The sequence below is a fragment of the Somniosus microcephalus genome, chromosome 19 (genome assembly GCF_052327205.1).
Source record: "Somniosus microcephalus isolate GS21.2 chromosome 19, FLI_Smic_1.0, whole genome shotgun sequence".
Classification (NCBI taxonomy): domain Eukaryota; kingdom Metazoa; phylum Chordata; class Chondrichthyes; order Squaliformes; family Somniosidae; genus Somniosus; species Somniosus microcephalus.
Genome location: NC_141005.1, coordinates 21,751,177 through 21,776,327, shown reverse-complemented (window position 1 = coordinate 21,776,327; position 25,151 = coordinate 21,751,177). Strand labels below are relative to the sequence as shown.

The window sequence follows — 25,151 nt, the reverse complement described above, 5'->3', positions numbered from 1 at the left end:
TTAAAAAAAAAAAAAAAAAAAAAAAAAAAAAAATCAGATGGATCTCCTCGCTGGCCCAGTGTGTTATTGAGCCATTGACACCAGGGAGACCTCAGGTGTGATTCACAGTCTGTGTTGAGTTTTCTTTTATTCGTTCCTGGGATGAGAGCGTTGCTGGCAAGGCCAGCATTTATTGCCCATCCCTAACTGCCCTCAAGAAGGTGGTGGTGAGCCGCCTTCTTGAACTGCTGCAGTTAGTTGACCTCAGCCACACAGTTAGTAAGCGCACAATGCTAGCGATACGGGGATCGAGCAGGAAAGTGGAGTTGAGGTTGAAGATCAGCCATGATCTTATTGAATGGCGGAGCAGGCTCGAGGGGCCATATGGCCTACTCCTGCTCCTAATTCTTGGGTTATGTCCTTGTATCACAGCGCTCGTGTCAGAAAGAGGAAAATCAGCCAGGGTTCCTGTTTGCAGTGTTGGAAAACACATGTGGACTTGTGATGAGGACAGTGTCAGGCTCAGTTTTGGCTCCTCGCTCAGTGTACGTCAAATAGTCTGCTGACACTCAGTGGCTAGGCTTGTACATGAAGAGCTTCCACTCGGGAAAGATACTGGTCTAAGAGTCTACATCTGGGAGAGAGAAATGAAATAAGCCAAACCAAATGCAAGTGCTTTCTAAACCGTGCCTCCTGTTCCTTAAAAAACACAAAACACCAGAGTAATTTTATAATCAATGTTTTATCTTTGTAACTGGAAGTATATTTAATGACAGATCACCATTTGTTGCTCTATAAGAGCGGAACCCATTAAGTGTTCTTCAATGGTGCTGTACACTTGTACATGGAATGTGTAGTCACTTTTAAAAACAGGTACCTGACAGACAAGAGACAGACAAGCCCGTATAACCTGGAAATCACTCTAGTATTAGAGTAGAGCACACCTTTATATATGCATAGGACTTGAGTTAGGAATTTTAAAAAAACTCATTTTTTCGATGTGGAAAGCGTGGAGAAAAAAAGAGACAATTGTCTCCTCTGTTAAAAATCCTGAAAATAAATTCTATTAAAAAAAAAAGTGTATCGTGTTTCCAAATTGTAACAAAGTTAGTCCAGTGAGAAAGGAGAAAAAGGAGGGCAATTTGATACTGGAATGCTGAAGGGTGCTTCCATCAATGGCAGGGTAGCGAGGGTTGGCGTTTTGGCGACTGGAGGATTCCCGATAATCCACACCAGACAATTATACCCCCATCATTAAGCATAATACAGGCTTCAGATAGCGATCTTGGCCATCTGTTCCTCGAGGTTGGCAATGCGCTCGTCTTGGTTGGCGATGGTGGCCTTCAGAGTTTTAACCTCTTGCAACAACTCATCCAACTTGGATTCCGAATTCTAAAACAAAAAAAAGACAACACTTAATCTCCCATCTTTCAGTACAGTATTGAAATTGGCTCAATGTGGCCACAGGGCAACTTTTCTCAACATACATCCATACTGAAGCACTGCCCTTGGAAAAGTGGTAGTGGTTACAAACATGACTGCAAGAACGACTCTTAATTAGCTATTGCACATTTCCATGAAGAACCAAGTTCTGGAGATAGGCGGTAGAGGATCAAAGTTTATATTTGGTGGAGGAACATAATGAGGTGCAAAAATGGAATATGAAAAAAAACAAATTGCCAAGAGTATCTAAGCTAACAGCAAATGTTTTGATAACTATATTAAGGGAAAGAGAGAGTGGTAATGGGAAATGTGGGTCCATTCAAGAGGGATGCAGGCCAGACTATAATGGATAAGAAGTACATGGCTGACTTAAGTGAGTACTTTGTAATTGTTTTCACAATGGAGGAAGTAGACAAAATACAAGAGAACCTAAAAATAAGTCACGGGGAGGAACTTAGTGGATTTAATACAAGTTATAAAATGGTAATGGCGAAAATAATCGGACTTGACAGACAAATCTCCAGAACCTGATGGTTTACATTGTAGGGTATTAAAAGAAATAGGTGAGGAAATTGCAGATGCATTACTCAATTTTCCAAAGCTCACTAGATTTGCGCCTTTGGATTCAAAAATTGTAAATGTCACTATTATTTAAGAAAGGAACGAGGGAGAAACCAGATAAACACTGACCTGTCAGTTTAACATCAATTGTGGGGCAGTTAATGGAATCTATGATCAGAGAAAGTGACTGAGCACTTGGAAAAACACCAACTGCTCAAAGAAAGTCAGCATGGATTTGACTAATCTAGCTGAATTTTTTTGAGGAGGTCAATAAAATGGTAGATAGGGGCGTGTCTGTGGATGTTATTTATATGGACTTCCAGAAAGCATCTGATAAAGTTTGACATAAAAGATTAGCAAAATGAAAGCGCACAGAATTGGAGGCAACATCGATACATGGGTTGGTAACGCATTGGGAAGTGAGAGAAAGTAGGGAAAAAGGGTTTGTTTGCTGACTGGCAGGATGTAACAAGTGATATTCCCCAGGGATCTGTACTGGGGCCTCAGCTTTTCACTATATACAATAATGATTGGATATAAAACTCTCTTTCCTTCGTCCAAAGATAATTCAGACAAGATGTTTAACCGAAGCCCCATCTGTCTGTTCAGGTGGATGTAATAGATCCCGAGGCACTATTTGAAGAGCAGCAGGGGAGTTCCCCATGCATCCTGGCCAACAATGATCCCTCAATCACCACCACCAACACAGCTTATCTGGTCATTTATCTCATTGCTGTATGTGGAAACTTGCTGAGAGCTGACTGGCTGCCACATTTGCCTACCCAACAACAGTGACTACACTTAAAAGCAAATCACTGATCGTGAAGTGCTTTAGCATTCCAGAGGACGTGAAAGGCACTATATAAATGCACACACTCTCTTTCTATTGGTCTAATTTTAACCCTACCTAAAAATGCACCCATTTTAATTATTTTCTACTTTCCTTCACCCGAGGACCTGGATGCAATTAGCTGAGACTTGGCTCGGCTGTTACCGGTGTCATTGATCTTGCATCAGCTGTCCTGCCTCGAGCAAGTAAATCTGATTTAATGGGGACAGGCTTTGCATTTTACAAAATGATTGAATGGGGTCACTACAGTACAAATGTGCTTTTGACTACATCACGGGAAATGGCCCACACATCAATATCAGTTTGGCTCAACTGGTTGTTAAACACCAATCATCAAAAAACTGGTTAAGTCATCGTGTTGTTTGTGGGATCTTGCTCTGTTCAAAATGGCTGCCAAGTTTACCTACACAAGTCACAAGGTAATTAATTGTGTGAAGCACTGAGAAATTTTGGAGAAACACTTTTTTTCCAGCGTTTTATTCACAAATATAAAGTAGGCAGCATTTTATTTTAAATTAAATAATGCAGCAATGGGTATGGAGGGCGGGGGGGGGGGTGTACTTATTTGTCGTGCTAGATGGCAGATGGCTGTTGTGGTATGGGGCCCAACACTGGGAGCTTCCTGATCGTTAGTTTGTGGTTAAGAAGCAGGGTGGCAGCTTATCAGAAGAGAAACCTGCAGTGTTTAGTGGACTGGCTGTACACTGAAGTGAAACAAGGCACTGCCTGAACTGGGAGTACCCATTTCAGATATATGGTTTGGAGAGAAGTCAGGTTGAAAGTACATTTATGGTTAGAGTTCCAGTTCCTGCCTCGTTTGAGAACAAGTGTGGTGCCCAGAATTGAACACAATACTCCAGCTGAGGCCTAACCACTTAAAAAAAAAAAGGTTTAGCGTATCTTCCTTGCTTTTGTACTCTGTGCCTCTTAATAAAGCCAAGGATCCCGTATGCTTTAAAAAAAAAACCCAGCCTTCTCAACTTGTCCTGCCACCTTCAAAATTTGTGGCTTCAATTCCTCGCACCTTCTAAAAAGCTTCCCAACAAGTTAATAGCACAGTGCTGCCAGGGGTGGGATGACTGACACTAGATTTGTTTTAATTGACAAAGCCAGGTGAAAGAGCAAGGCCCACTGTGCGTGACACCAAGGCTGGAAAGAGTACGAGAGAAAGCGTGGCAATTCAAGACTAAGGGTTACATTATGCAAGCTCGGGCTTTAGAAGGCCACAGATTGTAGTAAGCGGGGAAGGCGGGATGGAATTAACGAGTTCCGCGCTTCTGAGTTTCTAAAAGAATGAGTCAGAGTAGAGGAGCCAGTGCAGCAAGCCTGGATTTCGATACTTGGGAAGGGTCAGTTTGTTAGGAGGTGCATTTGGAGCTTAGAAGGATTGAGAGTAGAAACCACAGCAGCCTGAAGGATGTACTTACTGCATTGGTTGTGGTCCCCTTCATGGGAGTGCTGCCACTTTCATTTTTTTTGTTCTGTGGTTTGTCTAAACGGTTCCTCTGGACTTTAAACTCTCGGTTTTTCCCAGGTGTGTAGCCTTGTTTCAGGGAGATGAGAATGGGGTCCTTGTTTTTCCCTTCAAACCATTCCTCTGCTTCCATCGCTGCTTCTGGTCCAGGCGTATCGGGATACAGATCATCCTGATAAAGGTCAGACTAGAAAAGATGGGGGGGAAAAGCATAAATCATTTCACAAGTCAATCAGAAATTAACAGAAACAAACGTGCATCAGCCTAGAGACAGGATACACAAGCCATGGGACATGATGGACAGCCCTCTGATTGGACTGGACAAGCAGCAAAAAAGGTGAGCAAGATGAAAAGGAAAAAAAAATGCAATTATTAGAAAACTGACATTAAGAGACGACTAGACGAGTTACAGTTAATGCCATGAGTTTAAAAAAAAATCTCAGGATACAGGCATTGCGAGCAAGGCCAGCATTTATTGCCCACCTGTAGTTGCCCCCGAGATGATGATGGGGTGAGCTTCCTTGAACCGCTGGAGTCCAAGTGGTGCTATGTGGGATATAATGATCACCTAGCTCCTATTCAGCACGGGGTTAATTAAAAAACTGTAAATTTTACCGACAAACTATATCTGGTTGAAGGAATGCTTCTGGGGAGGGTGTGGAACCTCCAGCCGCACCCCCCATGTTGTTGCGCGATCCATTCATTACTTAATATGTCACATCCATGGAACGTGGCAAGTACAGGAAACTCTCTTTTTACCGGCACCTAAATAACCGGAAATCTCTCAACCGGCAAAATTCAGGAGTACATTCAGGTAAGTTTTACTTCATATTAATGGCCGTGTAACCGGGGTTCCTGCACCTGTTGCCATGCAACAGGGACGCCTGGATCTGTGGCCGTGTACGGGGCTCTCGTACCTTAGTAAGTATACCTCTCTGTAATCCGGACTTGTTGATCAACTGGCAGCACGCCGGTCCCGGATAAAAAAAAAAGTTTCCTGTACTACACACGGAGGAAGCCTTCATATCAACCGAATGATAGAGGTGCCCCCGTTATATACAACTTTACAAAAAGGAAATCAAAAATCGAGGGAAACTTGTAATACAAGGGATTGTAGGCAGGGCTGGGCAACGGCTAGATTCACAAATACCCAAAACACAAACATTCATGGCTGTTCTTTATTGAACATGACTGATGCAGTGGCATAGTCCTTGTTTTTTTTGTGGCATTGGGGTGGGGCAATATTTCCCATTCCTAGTTCGCTTTGCCCCCCCGCCCTCCTCCATTTACAACATTTCTGTTGCAGAAAAAGCAAATAACACTTTCCCAAACCTCTTGCCGGTGAGCAATAGTGACTTGCCCACTGATTACTGGAACTCTTCTCCACAAACAGCAACTGATGCTAGATCAATTGTTAATTTTAAATCCGAGATTGATAGATTTTTGTTAACCAAAGGTATTAAGGTATATGGGGCAAAGGTGGGTATATGGAATTAGGCTGCAGATCAACCATGGTCTCATTGAATGGCATAAGAACATAAGAAATAGGAGGAGTAGGCCATTCGGCCCTTCGAGCCTGCTCCGCCATTCAATGAGATCATGGCTGATCTTCTGCCTCAATTCCATTCACCGGCTCTATCGCCATATCCCTCTCGATGCCCTTACTAGTCAGAAATCTATCAACTTCTGTTTTGAATATACCCAATGACTGAGCCTCCACAGCCCTCTGGGGTAGAGAATTCCAAAGATTCACCACCCTCTGTGTGAAGAAATTTCTTCTCATCTCAGTCCTGAATGGCCTACCTTTTATCCTGAGGCTGTGGCCCCTGGTTCTAGACTCCCCAGCCAAGGGAAACATTCTCCCAGCATCCACCCCATCAAGCCCTGTAATAATTTTGTACGCTTCAATGAGATCCCCTCATTCTTCTGAATTCAAGAGAATACAGGCCTAGTTTACTCAATCTCTTCTCATACGCCATTCCAGGAATCAATCTCGTGAACTTTCGTTGCACTCCCTCTATGGCAAGTATATCCTTCCTTAGTTAAGGAGACCAAAATTGTACACAGTACTCCAGGTGTGGTCTCACCAAGGCCCTATATAATTGGAGTAAGAGTTCTTTACTCCTGTACTCAAGAACAGGCTCAAGGGGCTAAATTCGGCAGCACCTCCCAAACCTGCGACCTCTACCACCTAGAAGGACAAGGGCAGCAGGAGCATGGGAACACCATCCAACTTCCCCTCCAAGTCACACACCATCCTGATGTGGAAATATATCGCCGTACCTTCATCATCGCTGGGTCAAAATCCTTGAACTCCCTCCCTAACAGCATAGTGGGAGCACCTTCACCACACGGACTGCAGTGGTTCAAGGCGGTGGCTCACCACATCATCGAGGGCAATTAGGGATGGGCAATAAATGCTGCCCTTGCCAGTGCCGCCCACATTCCCAGGAACGAATATTTAAAAAAATGGCCTACTCCTGTTCCTAGGTTCCTATGATCGCCCTCCTCCGTGAAGTTCCCAGCCTCTACCTGGGTGCCTGACCCTAATAGCACATCCAGTATTGAGGAATCATCAATGTACCAGCATTTTATTGTTGCTCTGCCCCTTCCTCACCATCACATATCCTCTTTACAATATTTAGCCTATTCCTCCGTTCAGGCCTCTTAGCAGCACCATACCGCCTTCATTCACTTAGTCACCAGTGGAATCAACACCAATCATTAACATCACACCATCTCTGGCTATACAGAGAAGCACATGCACTGAGGTTCTGCTTTAAAAGCTAAAATGTCACCCACCTTTCTTGGTACAGTCATGATGATTGGCTCACACTTCCTTTCATGAAGTTTAAAAAACCTGCAAATAGAAATTCATATTTTAAATACTTTAACAAAATTGATGCAAAAAAAGGTCACATCAGTATTGAATTAATTTGTATAAAATATATCACTAATCCATAACAGCAAAGCATTGTTCAGTGTCAATATAACACACCAATAGTCTATGTATGTAAGTCAGTAAACCCTGCCCAATGCGGACAGTAACACCCCTTGAAACCTCCACCAAAAAAAACTAAAAATTAAGTGGAGACTGGAGAGATTTCAAGGCTGTAATCTCATCTCCGGTTTCAGATGCTGTACAAATCACTTGACCTTAATGAAACTGCTAACCATTATTCTTTACATAATACTTAAAATTTATTACACGGGTATGCCAGATGAGCTAGGGAGGGTTGTAAAAAGCCACAGTACAAACAGGGATGCACATGACAAACTAATTCCTGCTATTTACATAGACATGAACTTCTGGCTCATCCCAGAGCAACAGTATTCTTACATTATGCAATTGTCATGTTATTTTATTTACAAATGACCTGCGTCGAGCTTCATCGGAACAGAGGAGGAGGCCAAGGACAGAGGGGTCAGAGTGGGACTGGGATGGAAAATAAAGTGGCAAGCAACAGGATGCTCAGGGTCACACCTACGGACTGAACGGCGGTGTTCAGCAAAGCGATGGCCCAATCTGCGTTTGGACTTCCAATATACAGGAGACCGCATTGTGAGCGGCGAATAAAGACCCTCACTCTGGCCTTGGCCTCCTACACTATGCCAATGAAGTTCAAAGCAAGATCCAGGAACAGCAGCTCATCTTTCTACCAGGCACTTGACAGCCGTCTGGCCTGAACACTCGAGTTTAACAACTTTAGACCTTAGCCACCGCTCCCATTTTCTTCCGGACAGCAGATGCTGGTAATGGAGGATGTCTGGGAGCGGAGGAGGTGTGGGCTGGTGCTTGGATCCCCTATCGGCGTATGGCCAGCAGGACGGCGGCAGAGGAGGCGGACACAAATCCGCCGAATTCCAAAAGAACAGCAAAAGCAAGGAGCGACGTCACAGGACTGCAGGTAGGTGATTGGTGGGTGAGTGTTAGCGTTTTATTCTAATGTAACTAGATAAACCAATCAATATAAATATAAATAATTGTGTGAATAAAGACTTTGAGAGCGAGAGAAGCGGCTGGAGATAAAGGTAGGTCCGACTTTTAAGACTCTTAAGTCTTAAGTTTATTTCTGTAAGTTAGTTAATAGCCTATTAAATTGAGACATGGCAGGGCACCTCAGTCCCGCAGAATGCATATCCTGTGCCATGTGGGACACCCAGGACGCTTCCAGTGTCCCGGACAACATCACGTGCAGGAAGTGTCGTCGGCTGGAGGAGCTCGAGCTCCGGGTTTCAGAGCTTGAGCAGCAGCTAGTGCCACTGTGGTGCATCCGCGAGGCTGAAAGCTTCGTGGATAGCACGTTTCAGAAGGTGGGCACCCCGCAGTGTAAGAGTGTGCAGGCAGAGAGGGAATGGGTGACCGTCAGACAGACAAGGAGGACCAGGCAGGAGTCCCAAGTGCATCTCACTCTCCAACCAGAATACTGGTGAGGGCGATGGTTCCGCTGGGGAGTACAGCCAGAGGCAAGTCCATGGCTACAGAGGTGGCTCAGCTGTACGGGGGGGGGGGGGGGGGGGTGGGGGAGGAGGAAGATTGGGAAGGCAATAGTGGTAGGGGATTCGATAGTTAGGGGAACAGAAAGACGTTTCTGCGGCCGCAGACGTGATTCCAGGATGGTATGTTGCCTCCCTGGTGCCAGGGTCAAAGATGTCACTGAATGGCTGCAGAACATTCTGAAGAGGGGCGGGGGGGGGGTGATCCATCTCAGTACCAACAATGTAGGTCATTGGGATAAGGTCCTGCAGGCAGATTTTAGGGAGCTAGGAAAGAGTGTAAAAAGCAGAACCTCAAAAGTAGTAATCTCTGGATTACTCCCAGTGCCACGTGCGAGTGAGTATAGAAATAGGATAGAGCAGATGAATGTGTGGCTGGAGAGATGGTGCAGGAGGGAGGGCTTCAGATTCCTGGGGCATTGGGGCAGGTGAAGGTGGGACCTGTACAGGCCGGATGGGTTGTACCTCAACAGAGCCGGTACCAATGTCCTCGCGGGAGGTTTTGCTAGTGCTGTTGGGGAGGGTTTAAACGAAGTTGGCAGGGGGATGGGCACTAGGATGCTGCATTAGAAAGGAGAAACAAAGGGCACAAAGGATTGGGAGAGAGGGATAGCACTAAAATAATAAATAGTAAGGTATTAGGTGGGGTCAGACTAAGAACACAGGATGGTCTAAGATAGGTTTATAGTGTATGCATGTGAACGCACGAAGCGTAGTAAACAAGGTTAAGTGAGCTGCAGGCACAAATAGCCACATGGGAATATGATGTCATGACAATAACAGAGACCTGGCTCAAAAAAGGGCAGGATTGGGCATTAAATATCCCTGTATAGAAGGTGTTCAGGAAAGATAGGGGGTGGTGTGACAGTATTGGTTAAGGAGAATGTTACAGTGCTGGAGAGGGAGGATGTCCTGGAGGGGTCAAGGACAAAATCTATATGGCGAGAGTTAAGAAATAATAGAGGTGGCATTACACTACTACGCATATTCTATAGTCCACCAACTATCGGGAAAAATATGGAGGAGCAAATTTGCAGAGAGATTCATGAACTATAGTGATAAAGGGGGACTTCAACAATCCTAATATAGACTGGGATAGTAATAGTGTAAAGGGCAGAGAGGGGGAAGAATTTCTGAAGTGTGTTCAGGAGAACTTTCTGGATCAGTATGTTTCCGGCTCAACGAGGAAGGACGCCGATTAGGGCCTGAAAAGGAGACCTACGCATGGAGGCAGAGGGTATGGCTGAGGTGCTAAATGAGAATTTTGCATCTGTCTTCACCAAGGAAGAAGATGCTGCTATAGACATAGTGAAGGAGGAGGTAGAGGCGATACTGGATGGGATAAAAGTTGATAGAGGAGTTACTAGAAAGGCTGGCTGTACTTAACGTAGATAAGTCACCAGGACCAGATGGGATGCATCCTAGAACACTGAGGGAAGTGAAGGTGGAAATTGCAGAGGTACTGGCTTTAATCTTCCAATCCTCCTTAGAAACGGGGGTGGTGCCAGAGGACTGGAGAATTGCAAATGTTACACCCTTGTTCAAAAAAGGATGCAAAGATAAACCCAGCAACTATAGGCCAGTTAGTTTAACATCGGTAGTGGGGAAGCTTTTTAGAAACAATAATCAGGGACAAAATTAACAGTCATTTGGACAAGTGTGGATTAATTAAGGAAAGCCAACACGGATTTGTTAAAGGCAAATCGTGTTTAACCAACTTGATCGAGTTTTTTTTTTTTAAATGAGGTAACAGAGGAGGTTGATGAGGGCAATGCGGTTGACGTGGTGTACATGGATTTCCAAAAGGCGTTCGACAAAGTGCCACATAATAGGCTTGCCAGCAAAGTTGAAGCCCATGGAATAAAGGTGACAGTGGCAGCATAGATACGAAATTGGCTAAGCGATAGGAAACAGTAGTGGTGAACGGTTGTTTTTCGGACTGGAGGAAGATATTCAGTGGTGTTCCCCAGGGGTCGGTTCTAGGGCCATTGCTTTTCTTGATATATATTAATGACTTGGCTGTGGGAGTACAGGGCACAATTTCAAAATTTGCAGAGGAGACAAAACTTGGAAGTACAGTGAAGAGGATAGTGATAGACTTCAAGAAGACAGAGACAGGCTGATGGAATAGGCAGACACGTGGCAGATGAAATTTAACGCAGAAAAGTACAAAGTGATACATTTTGGTAGGAAGAATGAGGAGAGGCAATATAAACTAAATGTACAATCCTAAAGGGGGTGCATGAACAGAGAGACCTGGGGGTATGTGATGCACAAATCGTTGAAGGTGGCAGGGCAGGTTGTGAAAGCAGTTAAAAAAGCTTATGGGATCCTGGGCTTCATGAATAGAGGTATAGAGTACAAAAGCATGGATATTATGATGAACTTGTATAAAACCATGGTTCGGCCTCAACTGGAGTATTGTGTTCAATTCTGGGCACCACACTTTAGGAAGGATGTGAAGGCCTTGGAGAGGGTGCAGAAAAGATTTGAGAGAATGATTCCAGGGATGAGGGACTTCAGTTACGTGGATAGACTGGAGAAGCTGGGGCTCTTCTCCCTAGAGCAGAGAAGAGTGAGAGGAGATTTGATAGAGGTGTTCAAAATCATGAGGGGTCTGGACAGAGTAGATAGAGAGAAACTGTTCCCATTGGCGGAAGGGTCGAGAACCAGAGGACACAGCTTTAAGGTGATTGGCAGAAGAACCAAAGGCGACATGAGGAAAAACTTTTTTACTCAGCGAGTGGTTAGGATCTGGAATGCAATGCCTGAAAAAGGTGGTGGAGGCAGACTCAATCACGGATTTCAAAAGGGAGTTGGAGAAGTACCTGAAGGAAAAAAAATTGCAGGGTTACGGGGAAAGGGCGGGGGAGTGGGACTAGCTGAAGAGCCGGCACGGGCGCGACAGGCTGAATGGCGGCCTTCCGTGCTGTAACTATTCTATGATAACAGACCTCTCCCCTTTTGTTCAAAAGCAAAATACTATGGATCCTGGAAATCTGAAATAAAAACAGAAAATGCCCCTTTGTCTTTTCCCTGGCTCTGTAGTTTCTTAAAAGCTGTTCATCAACATCTTCCAGTTCTGATGAAAGACCATCGACCTGAAACATTAACTCGGTTTCTCTCTCCTCAGATGCTGCCTGGCCTACTGAGTGTTGCCAGCATTTTCTGTTTTTATTAATCAATCAGTTTACTTTGGTCAAAGTAATTAGAATTCGACCATTTAAGTCCTTGATATGTCTAAACTAAATGACGCCTTTTAATTAATCCATGCAACAGAACCTTGGTGATGAAACAAGGAAAAAGGGGGGGGGGGGGGGGGGTCTCGCTTTGTGAAGTGAAGTGTGAAAATGGATCATGCTTTTGACACACGAAAAAAAAAGGTGTTAGAAATTTCAAGAGCTTAAGAAGCAGGGCTAAGCTGAGGAAGGGTCAAGAGTTAAAGCTGAAAGTTTAAAGAAAAAGTTAATCTGACAAAAATAAACTTTCAAAGTGCATCACAGTTATCTATCAATTCAAGTCTCTGAACAGAGAGAGTAACAGATAACATACGTACAAGGTTGGTTAGGTTAGAATGATTACAGATACAACAATTTCAGATCATAACCTCGGCCCCTATCACATATATATTTTCTTCTTTTTTTAATCCACACTTTGTTTTTTCTTCCCTCCCTTCATTCTGCCAGCGCAATTCACACCCCATCTAGTGCCATCCTTTGTGCCTTAACCTGTCCCATTTCCACCTCCCCTTGTCTTGAATATCTCTTAATGTCAAATTCAAATTCGAATCGCTTTATTGGCATGACAAATTACATCTTATGTTGCCAAAGCATCGGAAAACATTCATGTTTGTTCACAAAAATACAGATCTATCCATAGTGTATAAACAGATATATCCCTGAGTGTATAAATATACTTTCATATAATTTATATTTAGTGGTTGTCCCTCTGTTTATGGCAAGCTGTAACATAGTGTGCTGCTAGTGTTATGCAACTTCTCTCTTCCCCTAGTAGGTATGGGAGTTTTTGGTCGTCATTCAATTTTCTGAATTCCGGGCATATTTTTGTAAATTTTGGGTAGAAATTCTCCCTTATGCCCTGATATTTTCTACAAGCTGTGAGGAAGTGCATCTCTGTCTCCACCATTCCCTGACTGCAGTGAGAGCATATCCTGTCCTCTCTTGGTAGCCGGGTCTGCCTGTGTCTACCTTTTTCGATCGCCAGGCTATGTTCACTAAGTCTGTACGTTGTCAGGATTTTTCTCAGTTTGCTGTCCTTTACCATGGTCAGGTAATCAGCTATGTTGTATTGTCTGTTTAGGGCCAAGTAGCAATTGAGTTTGCTTTGGGTTTTTGTTGTTTCTGCCCAATATGTCAGATATTTTTCCTTTTGCTTAGCAACGATTGTGTTGGGTCAAATTCTTTGTGTTACGCTGTCACTGTCCTGGGGTTGGTTATTGTTAGTAGTGTTAGTAGTTACTTCACTGAGTCCCAGGACTAGTTGACTGAGGGTATTCTTCTTTATGGTCAGCTCTTGGCATTTCAGGGCGTCGTAGTGATAGCATTGGGGGTTGCTCATTTGTAGGTGATTTGGTGGCTCTTTTTTGGATAGTGATTATTAATGGATATTGGCCTAGTTCCGCCCTGCATGCATTGTTTACTGTTTTCCTTTGAGTCCGGAGGATACTTATACAGAATTCTGCATGTAGGATCTCAATTGGGTGTTTGTCCCATTTTGCAAATTCTTGTTGTGTTAGCGGTCCCCATACCTCACTGCCATAGAGTGCAATTGGTTCAATTACTGATTTGAAATTTTTTAGCCAAATGCTAATTGGGATTTCTATTTGGATTGATTTTTTAATGGCATAGAAAGCCCTTCTTGCTTTCTCTTTCAGTTCATTCACAGCCAGTTTGAAGTTTCCCGTAGAACTGATTTTTAAGCCCAAGTATGTGTAGTTAGTGTTTTGTTCAATTTTGGTTGTTCCTAGCGTGAAATTTATTTTGGGTCCCTGATGTCTGGATCTTTGCTGGAACACAAGGACTTTGGTTTTTTGGGGATTTATTGTCAGGGCCCAAGTCTGGCAGTACGACTCCAGCAGATCCAGGTTCTGCTGTAGACCCTCCTTAGTTGGTGACAGCAGAACCAGGTCGTCTGCATAGAGGAGGAATTTAACCTTGGATTCATATAGGGTGAGGCCGGGTGCTGTAGATTGTTCAAGTAGTTTTGCCAATTCATTTATGTAAATATTAAAGAGTGTCGGTGAGATTGGCGAGCCCTGCGTCACCCCCCGCCCCTGTGGGAAGTATTTTGTTTGTTTGTCTCCAATTTTAACTGCACATTTGTTGTTTGTATACATTGATTTAATTACATCATATGTTTTTCCCCTACCCCGCTTTCGATAAGTTTCAGGAATAAACCGTCATGCCAGATGGAGTCGAAAGCCTTCTGGAAATCTATAAAGCATGCGTAGATTTTGCTTTTGTTATGGTGACCGTGTTTGTCAATTAGGGTCTGTAGGGTGAAGATATGATCTGATGTTCTATAGTTTGGCAGGAATCCAATTTGGCTTTTACTCAAGACATTGTGCTCCTCAAGGAAGTTTATAAGTCTTTTGTTTATGATGCTACAGAATGTCTCGTCTCTTAATCTCTCCTGCTTTCTATCCTATCACTGACCTTCCCTTTTGTTCTTACATCCCCTCCCCCTTTTCCCAACCCCTAAACTTGCTTTCCATTTCCTGCTTTTTTCCCCCAGTTCTGACGAAAGGTCATCGACCTGAAATGTTAACTCGGTTTCTCTCTCCACTGATGCTGCCTGGCCTGCTGAGTTTTTCCAGCGTTTTCCTGTTGTTATTTTGGATTTCCAGCATCCGCAGTATTTTGCTATCGTAGAATGATTACGACCTTGTTGCCACAGACTTTTCAAGTGGAGCTGGGCACTCTAATGGAAATTAAGCAGCCAATCTACCGGATGGAGAAGGTTGCACCTTACTGTAGGGTGCTGCTGGTATACTTGAAGCTGTTAACTTGTCGGTGACGTTGAACACACACTGTAAACTTTAACCGTGCTAGCTGTATGGTGATCCTGGGCACTAAGCATAATAGTTAGACCGTTATAAAGCACAACTCAGCGAATGCAGAAATAAACAAGCTACATTTGCACCTGCAACAATTTAGACCGTCAGTTAATATCTACACAAGAGCTTTGTGGATTCTTCAATGCATACCTCTAATGGCAACAATCGTGTACTCAAGGACGTGTTAATAAAGTACTAATTAGTGAAAGAACGAACGAACTTGCATTCATATAGCACCTTTCACAACCTCAGGACCAATGTTTCCTCTTATTTTTTTTTTGGGGTGCGTGGCTCCTTCACAATTATGCGCATGCGCGAAACTTAATATTGAAAATGCCAGGCCCGGGCTGCGTGGATAGGGAATGTTGCTCAGGGCATCTCAAAGCGATTTACAGCCAATGAAGTACTTTTGAAGTGTCGTCACTGTTGTAATGTAGGAAACGCGGCAGCCAATTTGTGCACAGCAGGATCCCACAAACAACAATTAAATCAATGACCAAATCATCTGCATTAGTAATGCTGGTTGAGGAAAAAAATGTTGGCCAGGACACGGGGAGAACTCCCCTGCCTTTCTTCAAATAGTGCAATGGGATCTTTTACACACATCGATCGAACATCTCGTCCAAAAGACGGCACCTCCGACAGTGCAGCCCTCACTCAGTACTGCACTGAAATGCCAGCCTAGATTTTGTGCTCAAGTCTCTGGAGTGGGGCTTGAAGTCACAACCTTCTGAACCAGAGGCGAGTGCGCTACTCAGCCACTACTGGTCAACACAGCTGTGTCTAACTTCATCTTTGATGGCTTTTGGTAATCACTGGTCAGCACTGTACAGCATTCTTGCTGTGACTGGTTTCTGTAACTGTTTTATATATTTTGGACTGGATAACATAATGCATTTCAGAGGTGAGCTAAATTTCAGGCATCTATAAAACTTAGATGTGAATAGTGAATCTCTGGCCCAATTCCAAATCAAAGATTCATCTGCTAGCCTTTGATGGTTTACTGATTTACTTTGCCAGTATTAGTACAAGGCAGCAGTTCAACATCAGGGAGCTTGCTCACTTTCCTGACTGAGGGAGGGAGGAATGAATGGTGTGTGGCACAGGTGAATATAAACTTTGCTAATCCAAACCAAATAGCTCGTTTGCAAGAAGGGATTCATCATCAATGTTGTCTTCTGGACTTCTCAGGTTCCTTTCTCCCATCAGAAGAGAATAATGTATGTGTTGCACAAAAAGAAGTTGAAGGATAGAAATAGCCTGCAGGAAAGGAAAGACGTGGTTTAAAAAAAGCCACAGTTCACTAGAACTGCAGCGCAACGCCCCTTACCTGGCAATCTCACATCTGGTAACATCAAGGCCCCTTTTTGGCATGTATCCCATCCCTCGCTGTGGCTCCTTGCTGCCGAACGTGTTTAAGTAATGGACGAACGGTGCTTCATCGGTGATCTCAAAGTAGCGAATGCTGCTGTCACCCTGTTTTAAGCAAGAAGTTGAGTTAAGCCTCAAGGTGGACTCATTGCAGAAATCACTGAATCATAAAGACTCTTTCTAAAGAACTGAAAATCAAAACCCATGTGTGCATCCTCACTGGGTGGGCTGGGGGAAAAAAAAAAGTTAAAACCAGGTAGCATAGAGCTGATCAGTGACCCAGTATGCTCCAACAGCCATGTCACTTTCACGGTGTGTATATTAATTAATTCCCTCAGACCAGTAGCTGTTCAAAGCTGCACGACTTGCCGCTTTAAATTAAAATATAGTTTAAACACAGATTTTTTTTCCCTTTAGAAATTAAGACCACAGGTGGTCGTCACTTGGCTCTTCGCGAAAATAATGTACATTTAAGCACGTCATCATTTTTCACTGTTCCATTTTTTAAATTGTACATTGATGGGAAGACTCCCCCTTAATAAGGAATAAATTAATATTCACAGCGCTACCAATGATGATGGGGAAACCAATGGTGACATGGCCTACAAAATAACAGTTACTACACTTCGAAGTAATCCATTGGCCGTGGAGTGCTTTGGATGTTCTGACGATGTGAAAGGTGCTGTATACATGGAGGTTCGTTCTTTTTCTAAATATAAAGGTGGTACTGAATGTTCAGATATTAAATTATTTGGTTCAGTTTTCTATTGAGTGCTAGCAACTTTACATGACTTTAAGAAAAGGACTTTCCGCTCCATGTGGCTTCTCCCTCCCTCCTTCCACCTTCTTCCTTTCCCCCAGATATAGGTCAGTGTCCAGGACCTAGACAGACCACTTCAACCAGTCTCCGCCCCATACACTGCTTCTACACCATATCAGAGTTATCTTCCTTCATGAATTCCTCAGCCGAATCTGAACCATTTGATTAGGAAGAAAATGTGAGAAAAATAAGCTACATTTGGGGGGGGGGTTTTTGAAACAAAAAAAGTGTAGAAACAATATGAATAAGCACATTGAAAACGGAAGTCCAAGAAGAATGAGGAACAGAGATGGGAATTAGTCCCAGTACAAGCCGAGTGTGTGTACTGCTCTCTCAACCCAAGTACATCACTGCCGGCTGTGTGCAAGAGTCACTACAAACTTCACTACACACCTTGAGAGCAGCATCAACTCCGCAGTCAACACTGGTTACAACCTGCATGCAACATCAACACAAATAGCCTCTCTCCACCAACACGCTGAAGAGAGACAGCGAGACCAGCTGCGCATTTACTAAATAAAATTGATAAAGCATTATAGATATATTCTTAAATGTCTAAAATATAGAATTAAAGGAGGGTGAATGATTTAATTGGTGGTAGAATTCCCAATATAGCAGTATCTCCAAACTTGTGGTTTTCTTCATGGTGGGGTAGGGAGGGAGAAGACATGCCCTGCCAGAAAATGTTGATTTGACAATTTATTTGCTGTTTTTTTTTTTGCAACCAATTGCTATCCATTAGATACACTGTGCCACACAGAGCAATAAAGCTGATTCATAGTCTAGGAAAGGGAATTTTCACAGACCAATGCAGTCCACCCAATGCCCAAGGCCTGGACCTTCTCTACCAAGGTTTGTTTTTTCCCCTCGCTGGCAGGACTAGTCTAAACCCTGCCCTGAAATACTCCTGACGAACTGTCACTTTTCTACACGTTTTTGATCAAAAACACAACCACGGGCACGTGGGTAAACTGTCTCACCTCCACTGGAAGAGCACGGTAACCTCACAATACTTAGCAGCAGCATCTTTTAGTCAGCAGTGAGATGCCTTGGAAAATCCAAGCCTCCACGCCAGCACGCCGTACTGAAACAAAACCGTAGCAGCTTGATCGGACCATGAATTTAGCTTTCATTGAACAGCAAAGAGAGAGAGGGACTCTCTTTCAAATGAAACTGGCTCAAATGGAATAGTCTGTGCGGGGCTTCCAAACAAAAGATCAACTGGAGGGGGACTACTTTCAGCGAGTTGAAAGGGGATCTGGCCCAGGTGGATTGGAACCAAAGATTGGCTGGTAAGTCAGTAAATGAGCAATAGGAGGCCTTCAAAGAGGAGATAGTTCGGTTACAGACTAGACACATTCCCACAAGGGGGAAAAGGAAGAAAGTCCAAAGCTAGAGCTTCCTGGATGACTAAAGATAAAGAGATTAAGATGAAATAGAAAAAGGAAGCTTATGATAAATGTCGGGTTCATAATAGAGTAGAGAACTGAAAAAGGAAATGAAAGGCAAAGAGAATGTAGGAGAAGAGATTAGCGGGTAACATAAAAGGGAACCTAAAAGTCTTCTGTAAACATATAGAGTAAGAGTAGTTAAAAGGGTGGGGCTGACTAAGGACCAAAAAGGAGATCATCTTGTGGAGGCAGAGGGTGTGGGCGAGGTACTAAATGTGCACTTTGCATCTGTATTCACTAAAGAAGAGGATGCTGCCAATGTCACAGTAAAAGGAACTAGGAGAGAAATTGGATAGGATAAAAATAGAGAGAGATATTTTTAAAAGGTTGGCACCCTTCAAAGTAGAAAAGTCTTCCGGTCCGGATGCAATGCATCCTAGGTTGCTGAGGGAAGTTAAGGGTGGAGAAAGAAGAAGATCTGGCCATAATCTTCCAATTCTCCTTAGATATAGGAGCAGTGCCAGAGGCCTGGAGGATTGCAAATGTTACATACGTTCAAAAAAAGGGGAGGGGGATAAACCCGGCAACTCCAGGCCAATCAGCCCGATGTCTGTGGTGGGGAAACTTTGAGACAATAATCCCCGAGACAAAATGAATTGTCACTTGGAAAAATATGGGTTAATAAATGAAAGCCAGCACGCATTTGTTAAAGGCAAATCGTGTTTGACTAACTTGATTGAGTTCTTGGAAGTAATGGAGAGGGTTGATGAAGGTAGTGCAGTTGATATGTATGTGGACTTTCGACATAATAGACTAGTTAGCAAAACTGAAGCCTATAAGATTAGAGGAGCAGCAGCATATGAAATTGGTTAAGAGACAGAAAGCAGAGTATCGTGGTGAACGGTTGTTTTCAGACTGGAGGGAAGTATAGAGCGGTGTTCCTCAGGGTTCGGTATTAGGATCACTGCTCTTTTCGATGTATATTAATGACCTGAACTTGGGTATACAGGGCATCATTTCAAAGTTTACAGATGACACAAAACTCGGAAATCTAGTAAACAATGAGGAGGATAGTAACAGACTGCAGGAGGACACAGAAAAACTGGTGCAATGAGCAAACACATAGCAGATGCAATTTAACACAGAAGTGTGAAGTGATGCATTTTGGTATGAAGAATGAGAGGCAATATAAACTAAATGGTACAATTTTAAATGGGGTACAGGAACAGAGAGAGGCAGGGGTCTATGTACACAAATCTTTGAAGGTAGCAGGACAAGAGGAGAAGGCTGTTAAAAAAAGCATATGGGACCCATGGCTTTATAAACGGAGGCATGGAGTACAAAAGTAAAGAAGTTAAGCTAAACCTTTATAACTCACTGGAGTCTTGTGTCCAATTCTGGGCACCACACTAAGAATGTCAAGGCCTTACAGAGGGTGAAAGGGATTTACTGGAATGGTACCAGGGATGAGGGACTTCAGTTATGTGGATAGACTGGAGAAGCAGGGGTTGTTCTCCTTAGAGCAGAGGTGGTTAAGGGGAGATTTAATAGAAGTGTTCAAAATCATGAAGCGTTTTGATAGAGTAAATGAGAAACTAATTCCAGTGACCGAAGGGTCGGTAACTAGAGGACACAGATTTAAGGCAATTGGCAAAAGAACCAGATGTGAAATGAGGAGAATTTCTTTTACTCCGGGAGTTATGATGATTTGTAATGCACTGCCTGAAAGGGTGGTGGAAGCAGATTCAATAATAACTTTCAAAAGGAAATTGGATAAATACTTGAAGGGAAAAAATTTGCAGGGCTGTGGGGAAATGACAGTGGAATGGGACTAATTGGATAGCTCTTTCAAAGAGCTGGCACAGGCATGATGGGCCAAATGGCCTCCTTTTGTTTTGGATTATTCAACAATTATTCTTTTGCTGAAATGGAGCGGAGCACCTAAAATTACCGTCAATTATTTTTAATACTGTAACTTTAGCCACCATTGTGGTTCTATTTAAACATACAGGCTTTATTTATAGTTTGTGACTATGTCAAACTAAGTTCAGTGACACTTACTGCAGCTATCACGCACAGAATCTTAAAACCTAATCCAATGGGAAAACCCTACCTACATCTGGAATTCAACTTTTCTTTAGATTAAAGGGTTAATTTTTTAATTTAAAGCCCCTTGAAGTGTCTCACTAGAAATAAGGCACATTAATGCACTCTACGTCGAGTCTGCAAAGATCAGAGCCCCGGTTTACAGATTCTATTAAACGGGACTCTTCAAATTTTACTGGGGTTTTGAGATTATATTCTGCCAAACCAAGTTGCTTTGTTGATGATACATTTTGTATATATGATTTGGATATAGGCACAAGAAGAATGATATCCAAATTGTAAATTAGGAGGCATGACAAACTACGAGGAACAATGCAGGAGGTTGCAGGAAGACAGACAGGTTAGCAGAGATGGCAGATGCAGTTCAGTAGAGGGAAACATGAAGCCGTGTGCTTAACAATGAAAGGAGCGATAACCTACACGATAATACCCAGAGAGGAGGAATGGAGAAATCCAGGGGTGCACATACACAGAGCTTTGAGTGTGCACAACTGGAAAAGGCCACAAAGACTCTGCATTATATGGCATCCATTATAGGAAGGATATTGGAGCCATGGAAAAGGCACAGAAGAAAGTTTCACCAGAATGGTACCTGCTTTAGAGGTTCGATTATGACAAAGGTGGCTTTTTTCCCTACTGAGGTTAAGGGGAGAACCCGATAAAACCGTTCAGAATTTTGAACGATCGAAGGAAGCAAATAGTCAAAGATGGTTTTAACAAAGATTCGATAGACACTGAATTATTAGAACAAAGGGGGATGTTAGAAGAATATTTTCAGCTTGTTGTTTTAGAACATGGGATCCTTTGTCACAAATGGCCTTTGAAGCAGAGACCGTAATATTATTTAAACAGGACCTGGAAAAGTATTTCTGGTGGTGGAAGCTGATTTAGTAGTAACTTTCAGAAGGAAACTGGATATGTTATTGGAAAATGAGAGATTAACAGGCCTATGGGGAAAGAGCAGGGCAATGGGTCTAAATGGATAGCTCTTTCAAAGAGTCAGCACTGGCACGATGGGTCAAATGGCCTCCTTCTGTGCTGTAATATAAAAGGGTACAGGACAGTGAAATGGGATTAAAGTAGACGGTTCTAGTCGAACAGCTAACATCAGCACAGGTACGATGCAACTGAACGGTCCAGGTTGTATGCTGCGATTTCTACACACGCACGCACATAAAAGAAGCAAATGGCAAGGCAGCACCACCCAGTGGAACCAGCTTGTACAGCAGCATCATTAAAACAAGTCCCACATGGCAGCTGTCTTTCATTCTGCCTGCACAATTTACACTTCATCTAGAGCCATCCTTTGTTTCTTAACCTGTCCCATTACCATCTCCTTTTGCCTTGAATATCTCCTACCCTCTCCTGCCTTCTATCCTATCACAGACCTTCCCTTTTGTTCTTTCATCCCTCCCCCCTTTCCCAGCTCCTACGCTTGCTTAAAAATCTGTTCCATTTCCTGCTTTTTTCCAGTTCTGACGAAAGGTCATCGACCTGAAACGTTAACTCTGTTTCTCTCTCCACAGATGCTGCCTTGCCTGCTGAGTATCTCCAGCATTTTCTGTTTTTATTTCAGATTTCCAGCATCTGCAGTATTTTCTTTTTTCTTTTTGTATTAAAACAAGTCGGTCAGGTTCTGGAGAGAGAAGAAGTGACAGGCTAACAGTTTGGGTGGAGCCTTTTCATCAGAAGCCAGATGATATTGAGGGCGTGTCCATCCAAGGAATAACAAGTCTCTCTTTTTAGATACTGACTGACGGACCTGCCGTGTATTCCTGGCCCTTAAGTTTTTAATTTTGGAACTTCAGCAGTATTTCAGTGCGATGCAAGAGTCCCTCAAGAGCGAAGGGATTTTAAACACTACACTTAGTCTTAGCAGGAAATAATTCCTATTGATCACTAGACTGAGCTATGCCAAGAGGGGAAGCAGCAATAACGCCGGGTCGCTAACTCGAGCCCCCTAGTGGTCAAAGTTTACTGATGCTCTCAGCAGCTGCAAATATTCAGCGTTGATCACAGAGCCACGTCTGGATACTGCAGCTTCTGTGAAACAGGCTTTAACTGGAAGCCAGACACATACAAAGAAATGCTATTGCACCACGAAAGCAGTTTAAAAAGACAGCGCAGTGATTCGAAGGAGGAAACTCCAGAATTAGTTCATTGCTGGAGAGGTCTTTAAATATTGCGTTGCGATGTCCTGCTTGTAACGGCGAAATTAACAAAATGGATGCTCAGAGTACCCAGGACGCAAGTTCTTACCTTTCCGCACAAGTAAACGACGTTTGTGTCTGCGTCATAGAACGGTAAAAGCACGCCATTGCTGGTGTCCATTTCGTGTAGAGCTATGGGCTCCTGGATGTTTTGCTAGAAAGAGAATCTAGAATCAGTAAAAGCTCTGCAAACACTGAAAAATATATTTGCAAATTGTTGTTTCCCCCCCCCCCCCACCTTCCGTTAACCACAGCTCCCTAACTGCTGGATATCCCCGTGTGGTGCAGCATAATCAAGACAGCAGCTGCCGATCTGCTCTTAGCTGAACACAGGCAGAATGGCTTCAGTTTTGTCAATTCGTAGCTTTAGGAAGTTATGGATTGGTCCAGGAGTGGATGTCAGATGCACAGATAGTATAGCAACAATAGGAACAGCAGGCGACCATTCAGCCCCTCGAGTCTGCTCTGCCACTCAATTAGGTCATGACTGATCTGTACCTCAACTCCATTTACCCGCCTTGGTTCCATAATCCCTCGATATACTCACCTAACAAAACTCCATCAATCTCAGTTTTGAAAGTTTCAACTGACCCCGAGCTTCAGCAGTTTTTTTGGGCGAGAGTTTTCCAGATTTCCACTACCCTATGCATTAAGAAGTGCTCCCTGACATCACCCATTAACAGCCTAGCTCTAATTTTAAGGCTTTGCACTCTTGTTCTGGACTCCCCTACCAGAGGAAATAGTTTCTCTCCCCATCTACACTTTCAAAATCCTTCAATCATCTTAAACACCTCAATCAGATCACCCCTTAATCTTCTATACTCAAGGGAATACAAGTCTAGTCGATGCAACCTGTCCTCATATTTAACCCTCTATAAGCTGCATCAATCTTGGAGTCAATGATAGGGGCAGAGAGTTAAATGTAGGAGCAATAAGTGACAACATAAAAGCTGACCCTGTGCTTATGGATGTCCAAAGGGAAGTTCATAAATAATGAATGAGACGGGGAACCAAAAATAGAGCCCTGGGGTACAGCACAGATAAGTGCGCAGGCATGGGCAGAGACACCATTGAGATGCATCAGATGCACTGAGACAGATAGGAATGGGACCGTAAGGGAGAACTGTGCCACAGAGGTGATCTGTGAACAAGCGGCAGAGGAGATTGGAGTGCCCGCTGGCATGGAAAGCAGCGGTGAGGTAGAGGGTAATGAGGAAAGCTAGCGAGCTGCGGCTGCAGGCACTCAGGATGTCACTTGCGGCTGACCAGGGTGGCTTTGCTGCTGTGGGATGGATGGAAGCCCCAACTTTGAAGTGAATCCAACAATGAGTGGTGGTTGAGGGCATCGTGTAGTTGGGTGGCAAAACACATTAAAAGGACCACGGACAGAAAAAGATTAGATTAGATTCTGGCAGTAGGGATAAACGCATGATAATGCACATGATTCACAATCGAAATATGACCTTTAAACCTCTGAACAAAAAGAACTGCCACCCAGTTGTGTTTTTGCCAGCCACGGTATGAAGCATGATGGTAACAGACAGTTTAAAAATTATAAACTGTATGTGGAATACGAAGGAAGATGTTTGGGAGTGTGGGATAAAGGCTATAGTTATTCAAAGGCTCCACCAACCTGTGTAAAACCAGGAGTTGCTACAAAATGGTTAAAAGGCACTTCCGTGCCACATGGTGGTCAGAAACAGTACTGCAACACACAGGATTGAAGTACAGAACAACTGATCAAAAAACCCTGCATTTATGTATCAGGCGAACTCCCTGCTCTTTGAATTGTGCGATGGGATCTTATGTCCGCCACTTGGTTCAACGTCTCATCTAAAAAGGCAGCATCTCACAACAATGCAGCACTTCCTCAGTACTGCACTGAAGTGTCAGCCGAGATTATAAATTCAAATCCTGGAGTGGGGCTTCAACCCACAGCCTAACAAAGTAATTGAGAATGCTACCACTGAGCCAAGTGACATCTTAAAAAAAAAAAAAAAAAAAAAAAAAAACTAGGCCCAAACATTTCCCTTGGAAAAAGCTTAGCTGAGCTTTTCAATACAGCTAGAGTACTGTGTACGGTTCTGGTCACCACAATACAGGAAAGATGTGATTGTGCTAGAGGGTACAGAGGAGATTTATGAGGGTGTTGCCAGGACTGGAGAATTTTAGCTATGAGGAAAGATTGGATAGGCTGGGGTTGTTTTCTTTGAAACAGAGGAGGCCGAGGGGAGACCTAATTGAGGTGTATAAAATTATGAAGGGTGCAGATAGAATGGATAGGAAGGACCTATTTCCCTTAGCTGAGAGGTCAATAAAGTAATTGGTAGAAGGATTACAGGGGAGTTGAAGAGAATTTTTTTCACCCAGAGG

At 43.4% G+C, this 25,151-nt stretch overlaps 1 protein-coding gene across 5 annotated transcripts in view; it reads right to left on the bottom strand.

Moving 5' to 3' along the window:
* Nucleotides 1–702: 702 nt before the first annotated feature.
* Nucleotides 703–25,151, bottom strand: part of coro1cb (coronin, actin binding protein, 1Cb) — a 200,612-nt gene continuing 176,163 nt past the window's right edge. For all 5 annotated transcript variants that reach the window (XM_085961354.1, XM_085961358.1, XM_085961355.1 and 2 more), the window contains 5 exons: nt 22,828–22,932; nt 16,211–16,356; nt 7,110–7,167; nt 4,261–4,494; nt 703–1,371 (listed from right to left, as the gene is read on the bottom strand). In XM_085961354.1, coding sequence (XP_085817480.1) covers nt 1,252–1,371; nt 4,261–4,494; nt 7,110–7,167; nt 16,211–16,356; nt 22,828–22,932 — 663 coding nt within the window. In that variant the 3' untranslated portion in view covers nt 703–1,251. The remainder of the gene's footprint in view (nt 1,372–4,260; nt 4,495–7,109; nt 7,168–16,210; nt 16,357–22,827; nt 22,933–25,151) is intronic.